Here is a 22,261-nt window from a genome sequence, read left to right as displayed (position 1 = left end):
AAAACGTTTACCTCCAGCACCCTTACTAGTGACATGGCTACAAGGATAGACATAGAACAGAAAATTTCCACCATCTGTCGACTGTTCACGCAAAATACTGCCAACCTAGAATACAACTTTTTCTTCTCCCTTTGTCAGAAAAATCACTCATTAAAAAAATAAGGACTGAGTGACAAATAAAGAGAAGCGAGAGTAACGGGAGCTGCCGACAATGCTTCCACAAAACGTTCTCTACTCTCCTTTAAAAAAAAAATGGGACGCTGATATTAAAGCTAAAAGTCTTCTAAAATCAGTTTGCACTCTGGAGACGAATGCGTGTTCGAGATAAGTGTATTTTAATTTTTATGTTTAATTTCTAATATTAATAACTACATTCTATTTCAGTACTTAATTTATATTTTTATCTCCTGATTGTTTTATTTAATGATAGCGTTCTCTCGTCATAAATGTTTATTATATCTACCATGTTGATTGCATGAACAGATTAGGAAATTGTATTCATTGTTAATTCGTGAGAGGTGAATCTATCACCATACGTTCCCTTTAAAAAACACGCCAATTGGACTTTTATTAAGTACAATACTTAATAGATTTGATGATTGTATATCAATCTAATGGAATGTGACAATGATGCTACATCCAAGGGAGGTCACTCGCATATTATAACAATGACTGTATATTAATCTAATGGAATTCGACAATGAAGATACACCCAAGGGAGGTCACTTGCATGTTACGCCAATGATTTTATATTAATCTAATTGTATTTGATAATGACGCTACATCCAAGGTAGGTAACTTACATACTAGGACAATGATTTTATATTAATCGTATGGTATTCAACAACAAAGCTACATCCAAGGGTGGTCACTTACATATTATGACAATGATTGTATATTATTCTAATGGAATTCGACAATGAAGTTATACCGAAGGGAGGTCATTTGCATATTATAACAATGATTTTATATCAATCTAATGGTATTCGGGAATGAAGCTACATCCGAAGGAGGTCACTTGCATACTATAACAATGATTGTATATTAATCTAATTGCATATTATAATGATGATTGCATATTAATCTAATGGTATTCAAGAATGAAGCTACATCCAAGGGAGGTCACTTACATATTATGACAATAATTGTATATTAATCTAATGGAATTCGAGAATGAAGCTACACTAAAGGGAGGTCACTTGCATATTATACCAATTATGGTGTATTAGTCTTATGGTACACAACAATGACGCTACATCACAGGGAGGTCACTTGCATATAATAACAATGATTGTATATTAATCTAATGGTATTCGACAATGAAGCTACATCCAAGGGAGGTCACTTGCATATTGTAAAAATGATTGCATATTAATCTAACTGAATTCGACAATGAAGCTACACTCAAGGGAGGTCACTTGCATATTATAACAATGATTGTATATTAATCTAATGGAATCTGACAATGAAGCTATATCCAAGGAAAGTCACTTGCATATTATAACATATACTGTGCAAGCACCTTCTTTATTTTTCAAATCGGACATATACTTCACAAGCACCTTCAAAATTGTCAAATTGTACCTATAATTAACAAGCACCTTCCACATTGTCAAATCGGACCTATACTGCACAAGCACCTTCTAAATTTTTCAAATCGGACCTATACTGCACAAGCACCTTCTAAATTGTCGAATTGGACCTATACCTCACCTATGTCATACAATCTCAGGCGACACTTGGTATTCTGCTAGTACACATACACCTATGTCATACAATCCCGGGTGATGCCGGCTGCTCTGCTAGTGCATATACACCTACTTTATCCAATCCTGGGCTATGCCAGGTATTTTGCTAGTACAGATATCCAATTTTTTCCAATCCCAGGTGTCGCCGAGTGTTCTGCTAGGAAAAATTCCATGAATTTTATCCAATCCCAGGCCATGCTGGGTAATGAGCTAGTATAGTATATATATATCATGCTAGTGCTATGTCATACAATTCCGGGCAACGCTGGGTATTTTGTTAGTACATATACACCAATTTTTCCAATACGCATCTTTTTTTTACTTGGTCTTTTGGCTAAGATCAAAGTGTAGTATCTGTTCTTAGAATTCAAGCGGTGTCATCTTTCGCCCCAACGCCCACTAAGAAAACTCGAAAATAAAGAGGATTTATGCTTGGGATGTCACCAAACCCATTAACTCTCATTTCGTATTATATTAAAATGTGTAAGTATTAGGATGTAGTGAAACACGCTAATTAACTCATAGTATGCCTCCCACCTTCCTCCCTCTAAATAGAATTAGGTCATAGTGTAAATAATATAAAAAAGAAAATGGCCGTTTTTTATTGTTGTGAAAACAAGCATCGATCGTCTCATAACAAATATTTTTAAACGTATTTTTTTTATTTACTGATCATTTTTGCTTATTATTTTTGGTTTAAGTCTCGGATTTTACTATTTTTAACCTGCTAATAACTTTGGTAACGTTTTCATAACCTATAAGTTCATAGTTTAATTTGTATGAGTGTTGCATTTTTTTACCGATAACAACAATGTTTTTATATACATATCGCCATTACAGCTTGCTGACATCAAGATTACGTGACATGATTCAGTGGTTTTTGAATACAGGGTGACTCAAAAAAAAAAAAAAAAAAAAAAAAAAAAAAAACTGGCTCCATGTACACTTTGTGAGAGAGTTGTGGGCCGTTTTTTTTTGGGGGGGGACTTATATATCGATTTAAAAATACTTAATGTCTAATGTTAAAATGTCACTTTTTGGGGCCCCCCTTCCTGCAGAAAATCTGTTAGCTGACCCACTTCTAGTGGTACTTTTGGGCCCAAATTTCGATATTTGTCGTCCGGATGGTGGAGCTTAATATGATACCAAGTTTGTGAATTTTTGTTCAGTCTGTCGAAAGTTTTTAGCAGACATACAAACATACAAACACACATACATACATTTTCACTTTTATCTATATAGACTAGCGGGGGGGGGTACCCGGCGTTGCCCGAGTGTTTGGAGGTGTGTATGGTTTTGGGTAAATCAAAACTCTGAGGGGGTGGTTAAAATAAAAAAAAAAGTTTTGGTAGGTGAGTATGAGGATCGACCCCGAGCCCTTGAGGCAAAGTTGGAAATTAAAGTGTGAAAAAAAAACAAAAAAACATGCGACGTTAACCACTGGGCCACTGCGACATACAACGGAAACACGTTTGAATTTATTTATTTAAGTATTAAAAACAGAATTGACACGTGGCCACAATAAAAATTAACTCTGCTGCTTCTATTTGACCTGATTAATGAGGTCAAATAGAAGTAGCGGACTTAAATTCTGTTTACCCAACTTTGGTTGGTTGTTTCCCCAAGATGGGGAGGGGGAAACAAGCTTCCCATTGTCCAGATTGAATAGCAACTGTCTGATATAAGGAGTTTGGCCCCACATTGATCAAAGCTGATTGCTTCTGGACGTTTCCCAGCGCGATGCCGAGAACACACCGTTTTAATTTAGTTTCATTTTGTTTATACTAAAAAGTAGGACAAACAGGCAACAGAGCGAAATGGCGTGAATCTCATAGAAGTCAACGTAAATAAATCTAGAGGCGACCTGCGTTCCTAAATCATAGATATTATTATCTAGGGGATATATAAATACTTCTACCCCCCCCCCGGGACCGTATGCTAAAAAAGCCTTTGCGAGACATATATGAAATGGTCACACACATTTTGCCTTTTATATATATAGACTAGCGGGGGGGTACCCGGCATTGCCCGGGTGTTTAGAGGTGTGTGGTGCTCAGGCGGGGAGTGGGGGGAGGGGTCAAAATCAAAACATAAGAATAAGCGAAGTAAATATTTTTAAATATTAAAACTTAACAAAATCGAAAAAAAAAACACCCAAAAAAAAAACTAACGTTTTGTTAACAAATTCCTAATGAACCGCCCCCCCCCTTATGTAAACACTTCATCAAATCTCCACACTAACGTAATGTACTTGCAATAACCCTTATCTCTGAGTGGCTTCTGGGCCTTGATAAGTGGTGATCACTGTGTAAAAAAAAAAAAAAAAAGTAAAGCAAACGAACGATGTTAAATGTAAAAAGCGGAAAAACAAAAAAGAAAACAGAAAAACGAACGTTAAAACTACTTTAAAAAATCTGAAAAATAAAAACAAAAAAAAAACACTGACTTCAATAATAAAATTTAAAAAAAAAAAGAAAAAAAAAAAAAAGAAAAAAAAAGAAGACATCCCACACCACGATTCGAACCCAAAACCTTTAGATAATGAGGCCGCGCTCTAAGCAACTGAGCTAAGATGACGTCGACGAAATTGGATTGTTTTTTTTAATATTTAAAGTAAATCATGTTCCGACGTCATTTGCACATGCGTAGAAGAGAACTTGTTATGAGAGGACGGTTTTTTCTGACACCTCCCTGTAGAAAACTAATGATTTAAGGGTGAAGAAAATGCTTTTGGACAATTTTTCGATATTTGTCGGGGGAAGGATCGCACTTTAAAATGATACCAATCATGAAAATCCGTGACCCATGTCGAAAGTTTTTGCGAGACATACAAACACGCATTTTCGCTTTTATATAGACTAGGGGGGGGGTATCCGGCGTTGCCCGGGTGTTTGGAGGTGTGTGTGCTCAGGCGGGCGTGGGGGGTATTAATCAAAACATAGTAAGCGAAGTAAAAAAAAAAAAAAAACTAACGTAAGGCAAACAAACGATGTTAAATGTAAAAATGGGAAAAACAAAAAAGAAAACGCGAAACAGAAAAACGAACGTTAAAACTTCTTTAAAAAATCTGAAAAATAAAAACAAAAAAACACTGGCTTAAATAACCCTGTTTCAATATTAAAATTTTAAAAATCGAAAAAAAAAAAAAAAAAGACATCTCACACCACGATTCAAACCCAAAACCTTTAGATAATGAGGCCGCGTTCTAAGCAACTGAGCTAAGACGAGGTTGACGAAATTGTGTCGCTTTTTCAAATATTTAAATTAAATCATGTTCCGACGTCGTATGATGCATGCGTAGAACCGAACTCGTCATGAGAGGACGGTTTTTGCTGACCCCCCCCCCCCCGTAGAAAACTGCTGATTTCAGGGTGAAGGAATTAACGTTTTTGGCCAATTTTTCAATATTTGTCGGGCAAAGGTTGGAAGTTTAAAATGATACCGATCTGGCAAAAATCCGTGAACCGTGTCAAAAGTTTTTGCGAGACATACAAACACACGTACATACAAACATCGCTTTTATATATATATAGAATAGTAGCGGGGGGTACCTGGTGGTTTAGAAGTGTGTGTGTTCGGGCGGGTGGGGGGAGTTAATCAAAACATAAGAATAAGCGAAGTAAATATTTTTAAATATTAAATAGTAAATATTTTATATAAAATAAATGTTAAAACTTTTTAAAAAAATCGAAAAAAAAACACAAAAAGAAACTAACGTAAGGCAAACAAACGATGTTAAATGTAAAAATCGGAAAAACAAAAACAAAAAAAGAAAACGCGAATGTGATGGAAAAAAACCCCCAGAAAAACGAACGTTAAAACTTCTTTAAAAAAGCTGAAAAAAAAACAGAACATGAAAAATGGCTTAAATAAGCCTGTTTCAATATTAAACCTTTAAAAATCAAAAAAAAAACAAAAACATATTTCACACTACGATTAAAACCCAAAACCTTTAGATAATGAGACCGCGCTCTAATGAACTGAGCTAAGACGACGTTGACAAAATTAGTTTTTTTTTTAATACTTAAACTAATGTCATTTGCGCATGCGTAGAAGTGAACTTGTCATGAGAGGACGGTTTTTGCTGACCCCTCCCTGTAGAAAATTGATGATTTTAGGGTGAAGGAATTAATGTTTTTGGCCAATTTTTCGATATTTGTCGGGCGAAGGATCGAGTTTTGAAATGATACCAATCTCGTGAAAATCCGTGACCCGTGTAGAAAGTTTTTGCGAGACATACAAACACACACACATTTTCGCTTTTATATATATAGACTAGCGAGGGTACCCGGCATTGCCCAGGTGTTTAGAGGTGTGCATGATGGGCGGGGGTGGTGGTGCAATCAAAACAAAAGAATAAGCAAAGTAAGAACCCTGTTTAAATATAAGAAAAAAAAAAACAATATTAAAACTTAAAAAAAAAAAAAAAAAAAAAAGAAATCATTGCCCGGGTGTTTGTTTTAGGGGGGGGCTTAGAAAAGAACAGTTTTGGTAAGTAGTTAGGATCGAACCCGAAGCCTTGAGGCAAAGGTGGAAAATAAATTGTGCAAAAACCTGACACGTTACCTGCTCGGCCAACAAAGAGCAACTGAAACGCATTTGAATTTATTTATTTAGGTCTTAAAAACAGAATTGACACGTGGCCGCAATAAAAGTTAACTGTGTTGCTTCTATTTGACCTCATTAATGAGGTCAAATAGAAGCAGCAAAGTTAACTTTTGCTGCGGAGCAGCTTTGGGGTTTGTTTACCCAACTTTGGCTGGTTATTTCCTCAAGATGTTTTTGGGGGGGTGAACCAGCTCCCCATTGTCCAGATTGAATAGCAATTGTCTGATATAAGGAGTTTGGCCTCACATTGATCAAAGCTGATTGCTTCTGGACGTTTCCTGGTGTGATTGCCGGGAACCTAGCTTAGTTTGAATTAGTTTCGGTTTTATACAAAAATGCTGAACGAACACAAGACGGGCTGAAATAGCAATAATTTTGTAAAAATCGACGTAAATAATCTAGACAACGCGTGTTTGCAAATCGTACATATTATGATCTAGGAGCTATATAAAAAGTTCTAAGTGATAGCAACCCCCCCCCCCCCCGAGACCGTCGGTGAAAAAAGCCTTTTTGAGACATACTGCTCGGGTGTTTGGAGGTGTGTGTTAAGCAAAAAAAAAAAAAAAAACCCCAAAAAGTGTAGTAGGCAGGCAAGCGCAAATCTGTACTACAAAGGAGGAAAAGAATATGAAAAAAAAAAAATGTGACATCTTTGCCGTTGCGTCCATCGCCAAACTGGAAGTGGCGAAGGTTTAAATTAAGGCTAGTCAATCAGAAAGTGGGAATGACTTTCGAAAATATTGGCAAAAAAAGCGACCCCTCCTTGTAGAAAAGTGCTCAGTTTAGGGTGGAAGAATTAATGCTTTTAGCCAATTTTTCGATGATTGTCGTCCAAAGGGTCGAGCTTCAAAACAATATTGATCTCGTAAAAATCTGTCACCTCTGTTGAAAGTTTTAGGCAGACATACAAACATACATACATACATTTAAACAGACAGGTGAGATTTATATTATAGATGTTTAGATACTTCGAACTACTGTTCTCATCTTGAATATTATTTTCACTACATTTCAGACAATCTAACCTCAGGCCTTTTTTGTGTATATCTTGCTGAACTTGGGAATCTTTCTGCCGAACTTAGAAACCTATTCAGATTTGTGAGTGGAACTCTTTATTTAATCTATGGGAATAGCATGCTCTTGTTCCGTCAGCCATGACACAATTGTATTTTGAGTGGTCGCCCATGCTGAGAATTGAACTTTCAACATCCAAGAGAGTGGAAATTGCAACTGAATTTTATCAAGCACTTTATCCACTACGCTACGGGCCATTGCAAATAATCCTCATTTAAAAAATTCAAAATCAGAAATGTTTTGATCTGCTTGTCCTGCTATATTTATGAACTTTTTTCAATCATCATCAGCAGAAGCAGCAGCAGCGACAACTAATATGATAGTGAGTGAGTTATGCGGCTAAAAGAGCTCTTGTGAGAATCTATGAGCAGTTGGCATCAGGCCTCGTTCTCCTCTGGTCGTTTGTCTCTGCATCTACATATGGCAAGCAAGGCCACATCTTCTTTTCAGGGTCAATGTAAGGTTACCAGTGTGGTTGTCGTCAATAAAATTTAATTTACTTTTTATGGATCTTAAAGACAAGCTTAGATCTTATGAGCTGAAAAACAAGGTTAAATTTGAGAAATATAGGAAGATGTGTGTAGAACAGGAGACTTCGAAGGTATAGCCACAATGAAAGAATGGATGAGACTTCTTAGGTTAATAGATATAGAACAGTTGAAGTAACAGGGTCGGTTCATAGAAAAAAGCCGAGGAAAATATGGGAAGCAGCGATAAAAATGGATTTAAAGGGAAGAGTGATTAAATTAAAAACCTGGCCAGAGAAAGGTTAGTTTGGAAGTTAACTTTTGTTAAGTTTTGGTAGGTAGGTATGAAGGATTGAACCTGAACCCTTAAGTCGAAGTTTGAAATTAAAGTATGAAAAAAAAAAAACTTGGGTTATCTTTCAGATGCAAGGTTCCTTGTTTACTTGCGGTTGTAACGATGTAAGATTCCGTTGTACGGAAGACCAAATCGGCCATAATTTAAATATTTAAATTTATTTACTGAATTTAAATATTTAAATTGATATACTGTTTAAATGATAATATACGTCTACGATGTTTTTTATTGGCGCTTTTCTTCGTATTTTTTAATAACATTTTTTTGCACCATTTACAAGTTTTCTTTTACAAATATTTTTTTTAATACTGTAATAGTAAAATGATTTTAGTAACATTCTATATTGGATACGTTTTTTTTTTATGAAGTTTAAGTAAAAAAAGTTCACTTTTTTATTATTAAAAATACATTTCATGAAAACACTCATTATAAAATGTTCACGTTGTTTAATTAAAAGTTCTCAATTTTAATCTAATAGTTTTATAATTTTGTTATTTTGTTACAAATTTCTAATAAAGATTATTTTAATTTTAACGGTAATTTGGTTTTCATTATAAACTCCGTCATGTTAAAGGCTTTGAAATCACTTTAAATAGTAAATCAATTTTAATATTTAAAAAAAAAAGAGAAATCAACAGGAAAAAAATCTCGTGTGAAAACATTACGAGATACTTTTTCCGTATAATTAATAAATGTATCTTTATTTTACTATTACAGTATTAAAAAAATTATTTGTAAAAATAACTTGTAAATGGTGCAAAAAAATGTTATTAAAAATACGAAGAAAAGCGCCAATAAAACATCATAGACATTTTGGCCGATTTGGTCTTCCGTACAACGGAATCTTACATCGTTAAAACCGCAAGTAAACAATGAACCTTGCATCTGAAAGATAACCAAAACTTGCAACGTTAACCACTGGGCCACCGCGAAATAGTAACAGAAACATGTTTGAATTTATTTCAGTATTAAAACTTGGCAGGTGCCCGTACTTAATGAGGTCAACTTTGACTGCGGGGCAGTATTTTATTTACTGCAGGCTAGGATTTTTTATTTTTTTTGTTTCCCCAAGATGTTGTGGGTAAAACCAGCTCCCCATAAAAAGGGGATTGTCCAAATTGAATAGCAATTGTCTGATATAAGAAGAAACTCCGCATTGATCAAAGCTGATTGCTTTTGAACGTTCCCAGCAATTGCACCGGGAACAATGCGTGAAGCTTCGAATTAGTTTTGCTTTTATACATAAAAGCCAAATCCACACGCGCCGATCCAAAAATGTGGAATATTTAGCTTTACAAAGTCGGGCAAATTAAATAGACAGGCGACCCCCATTCTTAACTCGTAGATATTATCATTTAGACGTGATATAAAAAGCTTTAAGGAGTGAGCCGACCGATCGCTTCCCGGAAAAAAGCCTTTTGCGGACATACACAAAAAGCAAACATACATGCATACATATATATATATATATATATATACATATATATACACACATTTTTGCTTTTATATATATATATATATATATAGATAGATAGATGTTATTTTTAGATATGCTTTTCAAGTTAAATTTAATTTTTACAGTATTTTGTTTATAAAATTGTTAAAGTAAGGAATAGTTGAGGGAGCCCTCTACCTCCCCATAATCTGATGGTTCTAGAACTGTCACAAGTGCTCAGCATCCTAAGTATAGCAGGTGTGTCCAAACGCAACTTCATTTCTTCTATTTTATTTTTTTGTGTGGTCCTGAGCAACACCGGGTATCCCTGCTAGTTTGTTTATAATTTTAAAGATGTTTGATGTTAGTACTAAATGTTTTGTTACAAAAATAATCTACAAAATATCAAGTTTAAAACTAGAATACATGAATTGATTAAAAAAAAGTGAGTTTGACCCATTTCCTCAGAACTTGAGAACAAAATTGAGTAATAAGCAGAAGTCCAGTTTGAAATTGCTAGACTAGAATTATCATCTGAAGAAGGCAGTAATGTATAATAATAATGAAACCATTGTGTACAGCGCTCTGGAGGTGCGCTACAACTTATTAACAGTGCATTGCATATACAGTACATAGGATAATATATAATTGTCGGAAAAATGGACAATTGCCATAGCAACAAAGAACATGCACTCAGGTTACCTGTATAAATTTGCTTATTCCCTCTTGTTTTAATTTTCTTATCACTTTGTTTTTGCTGGGGATGAGGCATTCTACCGGATGCCAAACATTCTCCCGTCAGTTTAGTTACTCCAACTGAGAGATCTTTTTAAGGTTCTAACCGTCCCTTTAAGTGCAATTGTTTGTATTTCTCTTGCACTTGGTTCACGGGGTATATTTGCCAGATAGGTTTTGAAATTCTTTTTCATTAGCCCGGTTGCTCCTATAATGACTGGTATGATTGTGGAATCTTAAGAAGGTATCAAAGGGGAAACGGAAGGAGTGGAAAGTCTTTGTGAAAATTCAGATGCTTTTGGTTTTTAGGAAACTTTAACAATAGGTATTCAACAGCAATTAATAAATATTCCCCAAATTTCAGTTGTTTAGAGCATTTTAAAGAGTTTTCAGGAGCCATAATATGGGCACAACTTTTCATTGGAAAATTAATGTATTTCAAATGTGCATTGAATTTGATCCATAGTCATTTGGTACAAATTAAGCAAGATTCATTGAATTTCAATTTCTTTTTAATACTCCTTAAGTCTTAAATGTTAGATATTTTTTAGAATCAAAAATCATGTAATGGATTTTGATAAAAATTGGAATGAGGATCCTAGACAAAAATCTTGATTTTAATCTTTGCAAGCAGAGATCCCCATAAATAATCAAATTCTACCCAATTTATACCATTAATGATTACTACATTATCAACATTCATTAACCCTTATTCTCGAATGGCTTTCAAGCCTTGATAAGTGGCGACACCCAAGTAAAAATTAAAAAAAAAAAAGAACGTAAAAATGGTGCTAAACTGTTCTGTTTGGCAAATTCATTTTACCTGTCCCAGGACGGGTATTTTAGTCGGATATAATTGGAATCAGTTTCAACTATTGGTACACTTTTTGGCATTTAACACACATTGATAACTAGAAATGCATGCAAATGAGAAATTATTTTATTTCTTTGTTACAAGTTAACATATTTTTATTAAAAAAAAAAAAAAAAGAAAAAAAAAAATCAATTGGTTGAATCCGAGGCATCCAATTCACTGACTTCTCCAATTTCTTCTGAGGTTAATGTTACTTCGTCATTTTTTTGAAGATCTGCCTGTTCATCTGCATATTTTTCCATGATGACTTTTATAATTTTACACCGGGGTGCACTACAATTACAGGGGACACTGTGTTGTTCCGGACTGTCTATATCATCGGGCGTTATATTCAGATTATCCTCAGTCTGGCTGTCCTCCTGGAGAATGTCTAACGGTACTTCTATGCAAATGTTGTAGTGGCGTTTATTATCAACGTCTTGAAATAAAGTCAATTTGCAAGGAATGGAATCATCAGCATCGACAAGCAGGGGAGTTGGCAGGAAAAACACAGTTTGCTTCCAATGGGTCGGTTCGGAATATGGAGAGGTTGAGAGAACCAATTTACTCTCAGGACCTGTACCCGTAGGGTTAAGAAACACAACATCAAACCATGACACAAAACCATGTAAACTGCCAGACTTTTCCATTTTAAAACAAAGTTCTTTGCTGAGAGACTGAACTTCTGCTAAGGTCACAGTCTTAAGGTCAATGTCGAGGATTTTCTGCGAAGGTGACATGAGCTGATCTTCCTTAACGACCTCGATGATTGGTTGTTTGAAGAATTTTTCCAGAGCGGAAAGAATAGCGGGTGAAAAATCGAATCCATAAACATTTTTCCAGAAAGCAAAATGTTCATTATGGTAGTCTTTCATCGAGACGGGTGAGACACATAGGCAGGCCTTTGAAGGGAGCATAACACCAGTAGGAGACAACCACTTATCACGAGCACAAAGAACAGAGTCAAGCATGGATTCGTGCAAGAGATAAAAGCCCATCCACTCAGATATAATGATATCTACATATTTACAGTCAAGAATCATATCTTCGACAGGTTGTTGGATAACGGTTATTTGATCTTGGAGGTCATTGTGATGGACAATACTTTCACATAGGCTGGCCATATTGCTAGCCTCTACAGCGTAGACTCGTTTTGCCCCAGCTCTTGCAGCAAAACATGAGAGAATACCAGTTCCTGCTCCCACATCAAGCACAACTTTATCCTTGAAGAAATCGGCGTTCTGGTCAATAAACTGCATATATGTTAATGTCCGAGGTTTGTCTTTCAGCATCAACTCGTGGACAGAAATATCAACGTAGCTCTTAAAGTAGTCACTTGAACAAGCGGCTCCAGATAACGTCATATTTAACGATTTGTTTTGTCCACTGCTGATCTTCCCATCATCGTCACACTCTGATGTTGGCTCCAGTTTAACATCAGATGGTACTGATTGATCAAGGTTAGGCTCAGAACAATTTGGAGCTAAAATGTTGGGTTGGCTCATGTTCAAGTTGGTAACTGAAAGAAAAAGAAAAATATTTTAAGAAAGTGAAGTCTGTATGTAAAGTGTATATAGAAGAATCATAGAAAGCTATTGCAATTGTTTTGTTTTTTTTATGAAAAAAAAAATCCTTTTTTTTTCCCTCCTTAACACTGGCAAATTTTCACCTTCTACAATCTCTATATATAGAAATTTTAGCATTTATGCATTTTACCTTTCTTTTGTTTTTATTTTTGAAGAGTTCGATTTGGGACAAGTGGAGACAATCATGAAATTTCTCTGGAAACGGGCATAATTCTTTTGTAGCCAAACTGTTCACCATTTTAATTTATTTAGAAATTTTAATTTATTACAAAACGTGTTGTTTGTAAAATAAAAAAATAATAATAATTTAATTCAATAGATGTTCGAATAATTAATGCTTCCTGCTGCATTACAGTATTTGTTTTGATTTTCCAAAAACTTTCGCAAAAGTTCTGTACATTTAGTGATTGTCCCACCTTGTCCTGAAGGAACTCTTTAAAAAATGATAATTAAAGAAAGCTAAAATACAGAAATGCCAGAACTATTTTAGTAAATTTCATTTTTTCTTAGAAAAAAACAAAAAAAAAAACAAACAAACAAATATTATTAATAAAATAAACTCAATATTTGATATATAACCGTTTATTTTATGATTTATATTTTATATCAGGTTGCATGAAACCAGCCTAGATTAGAGTACAAAAACAGGTAAATATAATTAAATCTCCTTCAATTTCAACTTTGGACATTATTTTGGAAAGACATTTTGATAAAAAAACGCCATCTTTTTCTATTTATAAATGTACAATTATTTCTCTTGTGTTGTTAATATATCCTTTTTTCAAATTAGATTACTATTTTTCTTGTGACTAGCAATTTATTTTTTTAACTTGATGCTTTCTAAATTCTCTACACATATAAAGATGTCGATACGGTGGACTTAAAACTATATACTAAGTGGTTTTTCATAAAATAAATCAAAGTTGAAAACTTTAGGTAGTGAAATTTTTGTCCTATTATTAAATTTTGTTTCTCTCTGCTTTCTGAGAATTTTATTAAATTGATATACTATGAAAAGAAAAATATAGCTTCTCTAATATACCAGAAATCATTAAAAAGATTTAATGTATGAGCTGTTCAAATGAGCAGTCATAGTTGTGTTTCCATATCATTTTGCACATTTTTCAAGAGATAATGGTATACCGCCCAATGTTTCGATTGGATTGATCTAATAATTATTGCTTCCATTATGATTAATTTTCATTTATCACAAGATGACATAACATTTGTAAGGACTTTTTCATTTGTTTGATGCTTAAATTCTTAGTTATGCCCTGTAAAACTTGACTTCTTACAAACAGCACACAAGATATCAACTTTCTTGATTTCTGATGAACTTTGAATGGTCGAAAATCGAGCTATTAAAATAAATTTGGCACCATTGTTGTTTATCTATTGCAAATGCACGAGCCTTTTCTAGTCTCACACAAAAACATGTGTTCATATTTCAAGCTATATTACTTGTCATATACATACGCGCACACAAACATACGCGCCCACGTCCACACACGTACATATATTCACGTTCGCATACATACACTCACATTCACGTGTATACACACACGCTAACATCCGCACATGCATGCACACAAGGACAACGTCACTTCCCCTTTCAAAGGAAATCCACACATGCGCAAAAGACCACCGGAAACAAGTATAAAACCAAGAGCAATAAGCATCATCTTCCCTTTTCGACTTAGCTCTCGAGCTGAGCGGTCGTCGAACTATTCGCCCCCTTTCGGGGCGCCCGTGTGCGTCACGTCCCCTGCGACTATGTATGGGGCATGAGCTAACAGACAGTATGTACACTTTATATGCTTTCTCTCTCCATGGCCTGGATTGACTTTTTCTTATCCTCTCTCTCTATACTACAACAGACTTTCCTCCTCACCAGCTAACAGCGAGAGACGCACACCAAACTAGATTGACTTTCTTTCTTTCTCTACAACAATAGACTTTCCTCCTCACCAGTAAACAGCAAGAGACGAACGCGGACATGAACACGTGTTGTACCCTTTTCTTTCACTTGTTTCATCACGAAATAAATTCTAGTTCGTTTAAGTTTGTCTCTTTCTCAATTCAATTCATTTTCCCTATTTTTCACCACTACCACAAATTGGTAACACCCAAACGCGAGAGAAACACGCATTTTCTTCAATACCCTAGACCGCTACACAAAGATCTTTGTGTTCACAAAAGATTTGGTGCAAAATTATTCCAAGCAACATTGGATCTTCCTTCTAGTGAAGCATAACCTAAGATGTTGATGAAATAAAATATTTTTTTACATAAAGATACTTAGTGCAGTAGCCATATTGGATTATTTTATATCATAAAATCAACCTGATTCAAGCATTTTTTGCTGCCACTCAATTTTATGTAATGCAATCATCTCACTGTATATTTAAATGCTAATAAAATAACCACCTTTGGAGAAAACTAATTCAATATTGAACAATAAAAACAATCAAATCTAGAATTTTTTACAAAGTTATCTATAAAAGCACCAGTTTAAGAAGAAGAGATCCGTTTTATCCAAAATGTCTACACTGCCATACAGAGCTACCAAACACCCAATTAGCATCAATTAAAAAAAAAAAATGGAAGAAAGTAATATGGTGTTATAAGTATAGTGCACAAATGACATAGTACTTCTTGTTAAATCCTAGGCAACGTTGGGTCTTCCTGCTAGTGACACATAGAAAAGATTTCAACATAATGACCCCCGGGGGAAAACACTGGGTCGTTAAAGCTAGTGAATAATAACTATAGAATCATGGGAAAAGTTTGTTTAGATTAACATAAGACATTTTTTTTTTTTTACTATTTATTTTATTGAACAACATAATTACTGTCCTCCTCCTTCTCCTACGAGTCCCATCCTCTCAGAAGTGTTTATCGCTATAAAGAATGACTGTACTTGCCTTTTGCAGTAAAGAGAATCACTGTTTTCTTTAAGAGAATTGTGTCAAGATTAGAATAAACAGGCAAGATTTGTGGTGAATGCGATTTTTTTTTAAATCTCCAGATAACATCCATTCTAAGAAGTACCAGCAACATGTCAATTTATTTTATTTTTTTTTGTTTTACTCTTTTTAATCCCAAACAAAGAATATTGATACTTGGACGTGTTTAAGCAGCAAGATGTCTGTTCACATTACATTTAAACTTCTACACGTTAGTACAGTAAGGAAAAGAGAGAATTGCACGATCTAGCAGTCTGAGGGAAGAAACTATTAAAGTAGAAGGATTTTCAGCACCGAGAGACCTCAACAGTGAAGGGTTGGAATTTGCTGTTTGTTAGATTAGTCGGGAGTATGTATGTAGAGGAGGGGGGAGCATAAGCATTATGATTTCATCAGAGCACATTCCAGTAAAGTATTCATAAAACATGCACAAGGATGCAACATTGGGACAAGAGTTGAAACTTAGCCAATAGTGCAGGACTGCAGGACTTATAAGATTGGAGACTTTTTTGGACCCTAAGAGGAAGAGACTAATGAAAGATGCACCAGCCCAAATGTGGCAATAATACTCTCTTCAATCTATGATCCCACCTTGCAAAATCCTCACAAAAAAAAAAAAAATGTATAGCTACAATCACTATCAACAATTTCACTTACTCTCTATCTGTGCCTAAATCTTAACAAATTCCATGAACAAAGTTTCTTTTCTAGAACTGCCGACTGTGGAATTCTGTTTGGTGGCCTTCTGTCCAGCTGACTACTACAATATGATCGTCTTCAATCCCAATATAGACAAATTCTTGTCAAGTGATCCTTTTAAATAATTACTTAATTTCTATCACTGTTGTCCCAGTGACCTCTGTACACTCATTAACCCTTATCCTCGGGTCTTGATATGTAGCGACTCCCTTGTAAAAAAAAAAAAAAAAAAAAAAAAAAAAGATGGTGACTTTGTAGAGATATAGATTACTGTCAGTTGAGTAATTTTTTAGCACGGTAGAGGGAACCCACCTTTTTTACCTTGGTAATGTCTTCAATGTATTTGTTCTAATTCATGTTGTAGTTAAGATTAATATACATAACATATTTTAATATACATAACGTGATTATTTTGATCACTGTACATCTGTCATTTGCTCCTAACAATTGGTAATAAACCTTCATCTTCATTAATAAAATAAAAAAGACCTTTTATGGTTTATAGAGTTATGTACAGGATCACGGATTATAATTTTTAGTATTAAAACTTGTCATTTCATTGTTCAATATTTCCAAAGTATTCAAGCTTCTAAATTTTGGTAAAATTCTTATCTAGCATATAAAGTTTTGTAGAATTTTGCATGTTAGATCTAATAGATCTGTCAACTAGATATTTGATTCTAACTAGCCAACTATTCATTGAATTATCAATCTGTGTAATTTGCAAGAAAAATTTGAAAATCCAATCTAGTTTATTGATTACATACTGTATTTGGACTTATATTTCCCTTAGTAAGACACTTTCTGATCTACTAACTGGTGTCATTGGATACTTATTTCTGTTGATTAGTTAATGAAAAATTTACTGGGTTTGTTAATAATTTCAGTTCGCTAGCTATTGATCAAACTATTCCATAAATAAAATTCAGATAAAATTAAAAAATAATTTTAAAAAATCGACATTTAAATAAAAGTATGAGAAAAAGCCAATTAAAAAAAAAAAAAAAAAAAAAAAAATCACTGAAATAAATTATATAAAAAAATTGAGGAAAAAATGTACTTGTCTACACAAAGCAAGATAAATTTTGACAAAAGACTTATTTTCTGTAGGGAAATAAATCTTCCTCAGAAAAAGAAAATAATATAAATTGCATAAGCTGCATGGGCAAAATAAACATGTAGTAAATTCAACCTCAATTACCTAAATTCATGTTACAAGAATGTTTTCTGTATTAATCACAAACAATTTAATTTTAAAGATATTCAACCCATATTATATTTCTCTTTGTCTGTCTGTTCCACTCTTTCACAGAAACTACTGATCGATCTGGCTGAAATTTTATGGTATCCATTCGATGCATAATTAAGGATCAATAGGGATTATTATTTAATGCAAAAAATGAGTGCAGATTTAACCATATTCAACCATTAATTTGGCATAAAACACTCATTTTAAGTCAACAGGTTACAACTTTTGTTCATTTTTAACATAATTCAAGTTTCTCTTAAAAATGTTTTCAGAAAGTACACAAAATGAAACTACTTAAAATATTTTACTAATTTTTTTTATTGTTTGTGGAGGATTTTAATGGCTGTCAATTGATGATTACAAAACAATTTGTCTTTATTTTATAAATGCATTTCTTTAATGAAATTGAAATTAAAAAAAAGACAATTTTTTTCAGATCCACTTAACATATAAATAATATACTTAGGAAATTAACATCATTCCAATCAATTTTGTTTCCTTCATAAACTTAATAGTTTGCATTATCAGTGATCCCTCCGTTTTTTTTTTGTTTTGTTTTTTTTGGTATGAATTTGGAAACCTTTAAAAATTAGACAAATTGGGCATAAATACATTTTGTTTAGCTGAAATTATTTTTTTTCGTTTTCAGAAGAGGTTTATTAGCAGAAAGAGAAGACAATTCTTAAAAATTTATCTTTTTCAAAAAACGTAGAAACGGTTAAATTTTTCACAAAATTATAATATACTAGACTACCCGTGACCCGTTGGGTCAGTATGTTATATTAGCTATGGAATTAATGTATGAGCATGACACTTGTGACGTAAAGATAGATTTTTGTGACATAACAGAAACATTCAAATGAAAGTATATTAAAATGAAAAAAGAATATAGATAGATTTCTGAGTTGTTCTGTTTATAATTGTTTATTTTTGGAAAAAAAAACAAACTTACAGCCATTGAATTATAAGTGGTTTCCCATACTTATAGATAAATGTGCACTGAACAGGTACCATAATACTTAAAGTAAAATTCAAATTTTGATATATTTTTTAATTTAAACGCGAAAAAAAAAACAATTGGGACGCTGAAAACGTATACAGTAAAACAATACATTTTATTGTCGCGTTGATTATTTATTTGTAACGCAAACCTAACTACAATTTGGATGTCTTCAAGTCCAACATAAACAAATTCCTGATAAACCTCCCCCTTAAGACACTTTATCAAATCTCCATTACTAACGATTATTACGATATTATCCCATTGATTACTGTACACGCAATAACCCTTATCCCTGAGTGGCTTCCAGGCCTTGATAAGTGGTGACTGCCATGTAAAAAAAAAAAAAATAAAAACATTTTCGGGGTTATTTATTTATGTTAGTAGTGTAGAAGAAAATGTATGAATGTTTTTAAGAAACATATATTAAAAAATGGAGAATAAATAAAGAAAAAGAAAAAAGAAAGGCGGTGGGTAAATCGCCGTTGTAAAATGCTCTTATGGTTGTCAATGGGTTAAAGTAGATTTATTTGTAAGAAAACTGTTAAAATAACTTGAACAATACGTAAATGAACGATGTAAAAAAAAAAAATCCAGAAAGTATTAACAATAACAAAGTTTATTTTGATAATTTAAACGCAAAAAATAAAAAAAAAATTGGGACGCTGAAAACGTACAAAGTAAAACAATACGTTTTATTGTAACGTTATTTAGTATAATATATATCGTATATATGAAACAAGTCGATAATTATACGTATTATTTGTAATCACGTTTTGCGTTTGCTTCCCATATCTTGAAGTTTTTTATTCAATAAATTTTAGATATTTGCTTTTCTAAGGACGTCCGTTTGTTTGAACGAAACCGGTTCAGTAATTTGTGTTTATTTGTTTATGCTGTTATGGGTTTATGTTTATGTACGCATGCGCAACCGGAAGTCGTAAACCAGATGTTGGGTTACAACACCCGTTACAAGGTCATTTGAGTTTTATAATTATATAGATTACATAAATTTTAATTCTTAAAGAAACTGTTAATCATTATCTCTAGTAAAAAAAAAATAAATAAATTCATACGTATAAAAATATTAAAAAATAACTGTTACAATTCTTAATATTTTTATTTCATTTAGTTGAAGAAATTTATTTAAAAAAAAAAACATCTTGTATAAAAAATACGTTCCATCCATTTCATAAAGTTCTAAACAAAATGTTATATTTTATTTGTGCATTATTAAAAAATGATTCTGATAGAATGTTACATTTTATTTATAAATATTTAAATATTTATTTTGAAATATCGTTGCTAAATTTTTAATAATTTTAATTTAACGTTTCATCATTCAATGTTTTTCGTTGCGATACTTCATTACCTTTGTGCACTTGTTTTGGATTACTAGAAATTAGAAAACATTGGATCGTCTTCCATTTCCCCTAGGCTTCCAAAAATGAAAACAAAAAGCAACTTCCGATAAACTAAAGTGCCAAATTGCTTTTCTAGCTTAAAATTCTTCATCCACTATTATATAAAAAAAAAAAAGAAAAAAACCAAACAAACACTGTATGGTAATAAATAAACATTGGATTCAATTCATGTAATGTTTAGGGAATTAATCCAAAAAAAAACAAAAAAAAAAAAAAACAACTTTTTACGTAATCATAAAAAATATTCATTTGGTTTCGATTGGTCATTTTGTTTTATGGCATATCAACCATTTTCAGGTTACTTAATGCCGAATCTGATGATTTTGATAAAAGTTTTTTATGCTTCCAGTTTATTCATAAAGTTTGGTTGTTTTGCTATATGGCATATGAACCCTTTTCAGATTATTTTATGCCAAATCTGGTTATTTTGATAAGTTTTCATGCTTCAAAGTTTTTATACCTTCAAAAAAATCAATGGAGAAAAAAAAAAAAAAAAAAAAAGACGAGAAAGAGAGAGAGAGAGAGAGAGAGAGAGAAAAAGAGGGTGGGGAATTGTTTTTGTTCTTGGCTTTGCAGAACATGATTGAGTTTTGCAAAATGAAGGGGGAAAAATAACATCAATGTTTAGTGCATTTTATGTCAGGAAGTTAATATTTTCAGACAGTCTGACCTAGTAGCATCAGTAATACTTATTTGATAGCAATCTCCTGGACAACACCGGATACATAGAGCTTGTTTGTAACAGTCTTACAATGTGAGCTTGAGTAATTGATAGAGATGATAAATAGTGTAGAAAAAAAAAAATGTAAAATGGGCTGAGAAAAATGGATTTTGAGGTAATGAGGTAGAGAACACCTTGCTCAAGGGTATCCAAAGCAGTTTAGTATCGCATCCCAGACAAATATTATTCAACCTGTAGATAGGACCCAGACTATAACACCAAGTCAAAGTGTACCTTAGAGCCACTATAACTAAGGGGTAACTCCATAGATCCCAAAGTCCCCAAATTGGGGCCTTACTGTCAGATGCACTTTAACATAATACCCAGGACCTCCAATATGATCAGTAAGCACATTCTTTTTCTAAGTCGTCTTAGGAAGAAGCCAAAAGGCGAAACTAGTATGCGTTTTCTTGTATCATGTTCTCATGCTAGCATGAGCGAAAGAACGAGAAAAGCTATGACGCAATTACCCATCTGGTATATCATAATGAATAATAGCTTAAAGTTGGTATTTATAACACAACCGGAGGAAATGGTTCTTCTGGTACAAGATACTGTAGGGGCAGTAATGGATGCAGAGTGAATATGTCGATGCTATGAGTAAACGGATGGGGAGTGTTTGAGAATGAGATGATGCCTTCAAGGACTTTTTATTTTATTTATATCTGTGAAAATGCAGACCGACTGGGGATGGGGGCCGAGAGGCTGGTAGGGAGTGAAGTTTGGGCTATCATAGTGAGGATAGATATTTCTGAGGAGAAACATGATCCCTTCTCAAAGGTTGTAAAGCAATACAGGTAAGAGATGGAACACACACACACACACACGCACATCACACACCAGAGAGGTGCGTAAAGTGCAACTAAATTTTACACACCGCCTCCCCCTCCTCCATCTGTCCCTTCTTTCTCTGAAAAAGAGGCTTTTGCAAAAATGGTATCACTGGCATCATGAGGACCTTTTTCTCTCCCTACTTCCTCTTTCTCACAGAAGAGACGTTGTGAGTCTATCGTTATTTCCATGGCTCGACTGAGCTTCTATCTATGGTCTTCTCCCACCTGTATAGCATTCACAACAAACACTTGTCTAGCTATAACAACTATCAATAATTTCCCTCACTCTCTCTCTCGCTGTCTGTGCCTAAAACTAAATGAAAGTTCCATGAGCAAAGTTTCTTTCCTAAAATTATCTATATGTGGAACATGATACCACAGTGCTGCTTTCCAGCTAACTATAACATGGTAATTTTCAAGTCTAATGTAAACAAGTTCTTGTTGAACCGTCCTCTTAATGAAATCTTACCCAAGTTCTTTGATCACTGATCATGGTGTTGTTTTACTG

The 22,261-nt window shown here is 33.5% G+C and overlaps 1 protein-coding gene across 1 annotated transcript in view; it reads right to left on the bottom strand.

Moving 5' to 3' along the window:
- Positions 1–11,400: 11,400 nt before the first annotated feature.
- The window catches only part of LOC145243418 (protein arginine N-methyltransferase 1-like), a 58,707-nt gene continuing 47,846 nt past the window's right edge, over positions 11,401–22,261 (bottom strand). The window contains exon 2 of the mRNA XM_080106281.1: positions 11,401–12,794. Within this exon, the coding sequence (XP_079962407.1) occupies positions 11,425–12,794 (1,370 nt within the window). The 3' untranslated portion in view covers positions 11,401–11,424. The remainder of the gene's footprint in view (positions 12,795–22,261) is intronic.

This window comes from Euprymna scolopes, chromosome 22, assembly GCF_053919585.1.
Source record: "Euprymna scolopes isolate OS-2025 chromosome 22, ASM5391958v1, whole genome shotgun sequence".
Classification (NCBI taxonomy): Eukaryota; Metazoa; Mollusca; class Cephalopoda; order Sepiida; family Sepiolidae; genus Euprymna; species Euprymna scolopes.
This window is presented reverse-complemented; position numbering and strand designations above follow the sequence as displayed.